At 41.9% G+C, this 9089-nt stretch overlaps 1 protein-coding gene across 1 annotated transcript; it reads left to right on the top strand.

The window, feature by feature from the left end:
* Positions 1-4090: 4090 nt before the first annotated feature.
* Positions 4091-5913, top strand: LOC123980576 (immunoglobulin kappa light chain-like). Its single transcript, XM_046065025.1, has 5 exons — positions 4091-4145; positions 4298-5002; positions 5129-5254; positions 5341-5372; positions 5473-5913. Exons 1-5 carry the CDS (start codon positions 4091-4093, stop codon positions 5584-5586), a joined length of 1032 nt encoding a protein of 343 aa, XP_045920981.1. The 3' UTR covers positions 5587-5913.
* The last annotated feature ends 3176 nt before the right edge of the window (positions 5914-9089 follow it).

The raw sequence follows: 9089 nt of genomic DNA, 5'->3' as shown, positions 1-9089 counted from the left end.
TTGTGCCCCCCCATCCCCGTGTCTGCCCCCCTGTCCGGCCCGGTGACAAATCAATACATAATTAAATAAATAATAAAACAGACAAAGGAGTATTTTAACACTCTCTTGTTAAAGTAAAATCTGTCTGGCACAATATGGTATCCAGGTCATTATACTCTATACCAGGCTGCTGGGCAGGACAGGTTTAAAAAAAAAAGAAAGAAAAGAAAAAAAAAAGCTAAATGAAGAATGGAGACAGAGGGGTAGAGGTGATCTTTCCACAGCTGTAAGTAATGTTAGCTACTGCCATTATTGTGTCACAGTAGCTGCAGATTGCAAAGAACATTATCTATTGTAAACTTTGTGCAACCAGAAAAAGCAGCACAGCAACGTGAAACTTATAGAAATAAACTCCGGTATTCTGTTGCTGCTGCCAGTGATGCTTGGAAGCGGTAGTAGGCTACGTAACGTTTCATACAATCACTGAATACTGCTCTTACAGCCTAATTACATGTGCAGAAAAACAGTAACCAAGTTCAAAAGTCAGGATTTAGCCTACTTGCTTAATTTTTTAAATCTCAGCCAGTGGCATCGAGAAATTTTAGGCCTTTATGTTTTGTAAAAACCACAGGCTACTCCTTGTCGCTGTAATGGATACGATATTTGGTTATTTAAAAAGTCGGGAGAGACTGCTTTGTACGGGCGGTGGGGGGGTCGTCCTTATGTTAAAGGTTTTGGCACGTTATAAATTAATTTCTTGTGAATGGTTGTGACGGGGTTTATATGTAAAGGCCTTTTCATACAGCTTGGATCCATGGGATAAATCAACAGACAGGCCCACAAGCGCTTCGCAAATCAACGCCAGGCACTCAATGCGTAGTAACCACAGCAATGGCTCTGTGTACTACAGGGCGCAATCCCGTGAATATGTTGCGTCCCCTCTCATCTCACGCACACACCCGCCCGCTCTCAGAGTTGAAGGGGCTTGAACTTATTCCTACAGTTTATCAATAGACAGAGACTGATCTGGCTTTTTAATCTGAGTTTCAGTTTTAGGCCACCAGGTCTTAAACAGGCAACGACCTCTGCTGCTGTCTCAACTAATTTGAAAGTTAGTAGTTATATTATTTAGTTATAGACTCATGTTGCATGTTGCACATTTAGCGGTTGAAGTTTTGAAAAAAATATTACCATAAAACTTTGAAATATAGCCCGGGCTTTTATTTGCTAAAATCACTGAATTGACCCTGCTTTTATTTGGGACAGGCCTTTAAATGTTTTTGCACAAAACTGAAACTACTATGAAACAGTTTATATATTTCAAACTGAATAATACTTATGTAAAAATGATCAAATAAATACACATCATTCATTTGATCTAGCTCCAACAGACAGCCTATACGCTTTTATTTTGAAGGCAGCAACCTAATGAAAACAACAACATGGTGCAGGATGAGAGAAGTTAGCAGACCGAGAGCGGTGGACTTCACCTGACAGGATTCACAACTTGGATAAATTTTTCTGAAAAGCTGTTTTGATTCTTTTGGTCACACAAAAGACACCAACAACTTCAGTCTCTCCATCAACAACCACATCCTGTCTCCATCCCCAAATATCTGCAACCTCAGAGTCATCTTTGACAGCAACCTCACTTTTGAACACCACATTAACCATATCACCAGGACTGCCTTCTTCTACTTCAATTATCTCAATAATCGTCTCCGCCCATCACTCACCTTCTCTGCTGCCGAAACCTGTATCCCCACCTTCATTACATCCAGAATTGACTACTGCAGTAGCATCTGCTATGGTTCATCTAACAAAGCCCAAAATAAACTTCAGTACATACAAAACTCTGCTGCTTGCCTCCTCACCCACTGACTCCCTGTTCCCAATGCATTCAGTTCAAAATCCTCCTCCTCAACCACAAAGCCCTCTATAACAAGGCCCCTTCCTACCTCACACACCTGTTTGTCAGGGGGGTGATGTGTTGAGGAAGTATGAGGACCCAGGTCCAGTTCATTTATTCATTTAGCGGCCGATTTTATCCAAAGCGACTTACAATTGCTATTTATGTCAGAGGTCGCACGGACCAACTAGTGTCTTGCTCAGAGACAGGTGGATGTGTCGCAGTGGGGAGTTGAACCCGGGTCTATCACTCCTGCGCTATCACCACCCCAGTTCAGAGGTTTATTAAAGAAATTAAAGGCGTACACAGTGGCAGAATTCAAGAATCCAAAAATAACAACTGTCCAAACAAAACAAGTAATCCAAAGGAAATCTAAAATCCAAATCCACACAAAACAAGCACGGAGGGAGCAGGCAATATATAAACAGGGTTAATGAGCTGGGAGGGAATACACAGGTGAGAGACATGAGGACCTAATCAAGGACAACAGACACACAGGTAGGCAGAGAGAAAGCAGGGGAAACAGACAGGACCAAACCTAAATGCAGAATACAAACTGAACATTAAATAGACGAAAACTAAACACAACAAGAAACAAGCATACTGAACGCTGAACACCAGAACAACACTTAGCAGACCAGAAAACTAATAATACAAATAACGAACCAGGAGTGAATACAAAGACATGGAACTAAGACACAGAAATAAAATGCAGGACTAAAACTAAGATTTGAGACAGGTACTAAGTAAACTAAACTGAACAAATCAGACAGGCAGACGAACTGAGCAGGAGGGCCAGACACTTCGGGGCGGACGACCTGGTGGTTGACTCAACAGGCAGAACAAGTCAGGGGGTCGCCTTTGTGGCCAACACAGAGGGCGGGAACACTCTTGTGGCCGAGCAGGAGGCCAGCAAGCACAAAGTGTTTCGGGGAGCCTGGCAGGAGACCGGCGAACCCAAAGTCCCTCAGGAAACCAGAAACAGGTGTCGGTTGGACGACCAACTGGGCTCTGGAACAGCTCCACCTCTGTGACGCAGGCTGGCTTTGCCGTAGTGGTGCTGGGCCGCTTTGTCCATATGTGCAGGGTGGTCACCATCTCTGTCTCTGTCACCAGGCAGCAAAGTAGACGTATAGGGGATGGTGATAGGGGCGTAGGGCTTGTCAGCAGCGAGGACGAGGAACCAGGTGACGACATGGGTGAGGAGCTGGGTACGCAAACAGCATGTATGCGACGGCGGGATCCATGTCGCCCTCCAGACGGCTTCTCTGGAGGTGGATCAGACAAGGACCCTAGGGGATGACTAGCCATCAGGCTAGTGCATTGGCAGCTAGCTGACTTGCTACCAGGCTACCTGGGATGACAGAGCTTTCACCATTGCAGCCCCCTCCCTCTGGAAGGGGGAACTCCATTCCGACACACATCCGAGAATGTTGCGATATGGACTCTTTAACACTTATCAAAACCCACCTCTTTAGATTAGCTTTCAACATTTCACCTGCTACTATTTGTTAGTTCTATGGTCTCCCCCATGCTTTATGTATTTTGTATTTGTTTTTTACTAATTGTTTATGTATTTTATATTTATGTATCTTATCTATTTTTAAATGTACACAATTACTTGTTTTATTATAAAGTGCCTTTGAGTGTCTTGATATAGCACTAGTGCCTATGTCATTACCACAGAATCCCATTCAGATAGTTGGTCTGCACACACCAATCTGATCTGAACACTTTCAAATAACAGTGCAGACAGTCTGTCTTAACTGATTTGAGAAACTATGATTTAAGCTTAGGAGGAGAGTCAGATATATCCTCACATTTTGATAAAATGCTTTAAATCATAACAATATGGTTCATTTTGTTATTTGACAGGTTCATTAACACAATGAACAGTATAATCACCAGTTGCAGACTTTCAACTGGTGATTATACTGTCTTTTGTGTTCATTTATCTTTCACTGATTTTCATTGTCATGTAATGCCAAGATGAGAACAATTTATGTTTATATATCTCTCACCATCTTATTCTATTCAAGGAACAAACTGACGCTAGTGAAAGTGAACATGTGATCATGTTTCCTACAGTATGGGGCATAGAGTATAGTGTCATCTCTGATTGGCCAATCAAATACAGTCTTGTCCTTTAAGAGTGGAGAGAGCATCAGGAGGTTTTTCATTCAACAAGGCAGTTTGAACACAATGACACCTGCTATGTTTGCATTCTATCTCACATGTGTGTTCTTGGGGAAAATGGGTGAGTTGTTATTTTGTGGTTCAAATTTGTGTCTTTTAGAGTGCATGGTCCCTTCTCATAAAATTACTCCGAATCATATGTGTTCATTATAATAGACTTTCTGTTCAAGAAATCAATTGTGTATTACAGATCTTTGTCTCATTTTATTGCAGCGAAGACAACTGAACTGAAAGTGTCCTCATCTGTGCGCCAAACAAGTGGTTTTGTATCAGTTTATGTTGGTGATGAGGTTACTTTGCCATGTTTCTATGAAGGTGATGCAGCTAGGCTTTACTGGTATAAACAAACTCTGGGACAGAAACCAAGGCTCATCTCCACCTTTTATAAGTATGAAAAAAATGGAACTTTTCATGATGAATTCAAGAACAATCCACGCTTCACACTGGATACTCAAACCGGTCAAAATCACTTAAAGATCTCAAATTTACGTGTATCAGACTCCGCTACTTACTACTGTGCAAGTAGCTATACATTTATTTTTGAGTTTGCAGAGGGCACTGCTGTCAGTGTAAAGGCTTCAGGTTTGAAAGTCCCAGCTTCGGTCCATCAGTCAGCATCTGAGCCCCTCCAGCCAGGAGGCTCTGTGACTCTGAACTGTACAGTACACACTGGGACCTGTGATGGAGAACACAGTGTTTACTGGTTCAAAAACTCTGATGAATCTCATCCAGGACTCATTTACACCCATGGAGGCAGGAACGATCAGTGTGAGAGGAAATCCAACACACAAACACACACCTGTGTCTACAACTTGCCATTGAAGAGTCTGAATCTTTCTCATGCTGGGACCTACTACTGTGCTGTGTCCTCATGTGGACAAATACTGTTTGGAAACGGGACCAAGAAGGAATTTGAAGGTGAGCAACATTATAGCATATGTTGTATCATCTGATAAATTGTGTTACACCTCATCATTAACACAGAGAACAAAAGAATAAAAGCTGAAAGCTGTGTAATGTCTTCTGACGTCTGACTCTCTGCAGATGCAGTGGGCTCTCTTATCTTGGTGTATATGTTGAGCGGAGCTTTGGCAGTCACCACCTTCCTGGTTGTTTTACTGGTTTTCTCAATTTGCAAGATAAATAAGAGCAACAGCTGCGGATCTACAGGTAAGTGGTGCTGTTTGTATCTTACAGCTCTTATTTAGAAAGCATGGCTTTTAAATTAAATACCATTTCCTGTGTTTTCTGGCCAGAGCCTCAAGCAAGATTTTTCACAAATGAAGAGGTGAGTTTCTTTTGAACCAAATGTTCTACTACAATTTTAACTAATTTGTAGTGCACAACACTGACAGGTCCACTCTTGTGAATTACATTTTGGTCACCAGGCTTACCAAGATGAACTCCATTATGCTGCTTTAAGAGAAAATTACACCAAAGGATCAAGAAGACAGAGGAACAATGTTAAGAATGAATGCGTGTACTCCAGCATAAAGCAGTAGAACTGGACGCTGGATGTTTCATTTGTACTTTGTGAGCAAGGTGAACATTTCTTAGTGTCTCTTTCAAGGTATAATGTTGACTTTGACAATTACATTTTCATACCTTCTTTTTGGTCTGAAGTCCTCACATTTGATCATATGTGTAGGAAACCCTGCTGTTATTGATGTGTCTATGTAGTTTCAAACAGGATGTCTCCTCAGTATTATATATTTTCTTTTAAAGAAACCAAGCAACCCACATCGCATTATTTTTAGCAGAAAAGATTTGTTGTTTTTTGCAATGAAACCAGTATATTTAGAATGTCAAGTTCACTGATGCTGCACATCAAGTTATTTTTGGTATCACATTGTAAATAAAGTAAATAATTGTAAATAATTCTTTACACATTTTATTCTATTCTCTATTGTTCCAAACCACTTGCTGTAATACATGCAATGTAACATAGACTCATGGTGTTCTAGACATCTAGGACAGTAAATGCCGCAAAAGAAATTAATGTCTGGATAGGTAAGTCTGATTGCACCCACCCGACCCCATCATGAAATTTTCTGAATGTTTGTATGTGTACATCAAGAACTCATGTTGATTTCTCCTAAATGACTGCCTTTAGAAAGTAGAGATTGGTCAGAGTCAAAAGAACAATATACAAAGGATGACACAGATATATATACATAGTGTATATATTGCCCGTGACTTGAAAGTATTTATTTATAGAATTTGTGGGACAAGGTCAAGTGTCCAGAATACAATATCAGGAATACAGTGAGTCTGCTTCAATGTTTTCATGTGACATGTTGGCAAAATATGTGTGTATGTGTGTGTGTGTGTGTGTGTGTGTGTGTGTGTGTGTGTGTGTGTGTGTAGGTAGATTTTATTGTCACAATACAACAAGTTCAATTCAATTCAATTCAATTTTATTTATATAGCGCCAAATCACAACAACAGTTATCTCCAGCGCTTTTCATAAAAGAGCAGGTCTAGACCGTACTCTGTGATGATATTTACAGAAGCCCAACAGTTCCCACCAAGAGCAGCACTAGGCGACAGAGGCAAGGAAAAACTTCCTTTTAAGAGGCAGAAACCTCGAGCAGAACCATGGCTCAGGGTGGGCGGCCATCTGCCTCGACCGGTTGGGGGAGGGAGAGAGAGAGGGAGAGAGAGATGTAAGGAGAGAGAGAGGGGAGGGAGGCAGCCTACACAATATACACACAGAGGTACAGACAGTGAAGGTGATGTTGCTATAGACTAAATGAAAAATGGTACAGATATTTATAATAGTGTTAATGGTAACAATTGTAATGTTAATGATTATAATAACAATAAGACTAGCAACAATAGTCGTTGCAGCAGAGGGTGTCGAGCAGGAACACGGGGGCAGCAGGTGACCCAGTTGTAGAGTGAAATTGAGTTTTGTAACTCCCTTCTGTTACATAGCAGTGTGTGTGCGCGTGTGTGTGTGTGTGTTTGTGTGTGTGTTTGTGTGAAAACATGAGATAAAGAGGGAACATAAAGAGGGAGACCACACAACATTTAAATTAATTTAAACAATATTTTATTCAAAATCCAGATGAAACAATTACATTGATTTCTAGTCTGTCAGCCATTTTGGTTGCTATGTTGAATGCATGTGTGGTGTTGTAAAGGCAAAACACAGGAAGACTAAACCAAAATTTAGCTGCAATGGTCCAAAACCACTGGTCTTGGACTGCAATCCAGATATGACGTTATCCAGATTATTATATGCCTTGGCTAACATGTAACGTTACAGCATACAGTGCTGCGCGCACACCCACACACGCACAAATAATGTCACTGTTTTGAAAAGAGAACAACTACTGATAAGCAGGGATGGAACATATTAATATATGGACGCCTGGGGCTATATTACAGAAACTTTCTATCTGAAGTCTAAAGACAGCAAGAGTCTAGCTTCTGAAATTCAAGACACGAGTCAGACATGTTGGTAAATCCAAATTGTCCCTTCCCCCGCCAGCTGACCTGTGGCTGGTGACGGGAGCTCCGTAGTTTTTGTAAATGTAAATGCTCTGTATTTGTATAACGCCTTTCTACTCTTTGTGACCACTCAAAGTGCTTTTACACTACATCACATTCACCATTCACACACATGCATACACTGTGCCTGTGCTCAAACAGAAACTAACATTCACACACATGCATACACTGATGGAATTGCCACCGGGGGCAATTCGAGTTTCAGTATCTTGCCCAAGGACACTTCGACATGCAGCTGTTGTTGCTTCACATGGAAGCTGTGTTGGAAGCTGTTTCGAGGCTGTCATCGACACCAGGTATGCACTTACTACAGTCACAGCAGCCGTGGTGCATTCAAGGACACCACGACGCTCTCAACCTTTTTGAAAAAAGGCCCATGGTGCGTTCAAGGACACCACAGCCTTTTCAATTGCAGCCCCTTGGAAAAAGAGTTGCAGCCTTATTTATATCTAATAATAAAGAAATAAAAATAAAAAACTGGCACACCACCAGACCTCCTCCCTCTGTTATGTGTCCAGCATGCAATTGGGCCCTCATCGGAGCAGCGAGCCGTGGTGCGTTCAAGGACACATCAGAGCAGCAATCTGTGGTGCGTTCAGGGACACCATGGTCCGTTCGATGTCAGACCACCTTTGGGGATAACTTCCATTTATAGAGAGTTTGGAGGCAGAAAGTGCAAAATAGCAGTTGCAGCATTTTGTTGGCGACACCACTGCATGCTAACAAGCTGGGTGGACAGCATTCTGAGACATGACTACTCTCTTCAGTTCTGCAGCATACCACCAGTTTTCTTGGACATTATTTAAGCTAGTCTATCCTCTCAGGAGGAAATGGGCTGTTTCTCATGAGGAAACAGATCTACCCTCAGCAGGACATGCACATTCCACTCGTGGAAGTGAGGAAGTGTCTACAACCCTTTTCAGTCCAGGTGTTAATGGTCAGGCCAAGCCCCTATCGGTTAAGCGACTTTCTCAGGGGTGGCCCACCATTATGTCACTAAGGTGATGTGTTGGTTGGGGTCTGGGTTAGTGCGGTGGACTTCAGCTTGTCGTGGCACGGGCGGAGAGTCATCGAGCTACACCCACTGTACCCATATAGTCCAGTAGAGGGCGGAGCCTGTGTGAGATAGAACGAAGGTTACATTATGGTAACCCTAGTTTTATGAGCACAGGAGGAGCCCTCTACCGATGAGCCCTGCTGCTCCGACACATCAGCTGAAGAGGCGGTCGGATGCTGAGGCAGTAGGGATACTGCTATTTATTTATTTATTTATTTTATTTTTATTTTTATTTTTTTATTTTTTATTTTTTTTTTAAACCTGTCCTGCCCAGCAGCCTGGTATAGAGTATAATGACCTGGATACCATATTGTGCCAGACAGATTTTACTTTAACAAGAGAGTATTAAAATACTCCTTTGTCTGTTTTATTATTTATTTAATTATGTATTGATTTGTCACCGGGCCGGACAGGGGGGCAGACACGGGGATG

Source organism: Micropterus dolomieu, linkage group LG12, assembly GCF_021292245.1.
Source record: "Micropterus dolomieu isolate WLL.071019.BEF.003 ecotype Adirondacks linkage group LG12, ASM2129224v1, whole genome shotgun sequence".
Lineage (NCBI taxonomy): Eukaryota > Metazoa > Chordata > Actinopteri > Centrarchiformes > Centrarchidae > Micropterus > Micropterus dolomieu.
Note: the sequence above shows the minus strand (reverse complement) of the source record. Positions and strands in the feature narration are given on the sequence as shown.

Bases quoted from the DNA above. Each gene is read 5' to 3' on its own strand.
- LOC123980576 (XM_046065025.1), top strand. From the start codon at position 4,091: ATGACACCTGCTATGTTTGCATTCTATCTCACATGTGTGTTCTTGGGG. The intron at 4,146-4,297 runs GTGAGTTGTTAT...ATTTTATTGCAG, and splicing joins TGTGTTCTTGGGGAAAATGG to CGAAGACAACTGAACTGAAA. The intron at 5,003-5,128 runs GTGAGCAACATT...GACTCTCTGCAG, and splicing joins GACCAAGAAGGAATTTGAAG to ATGCAGTGGGCTCTCTTATC.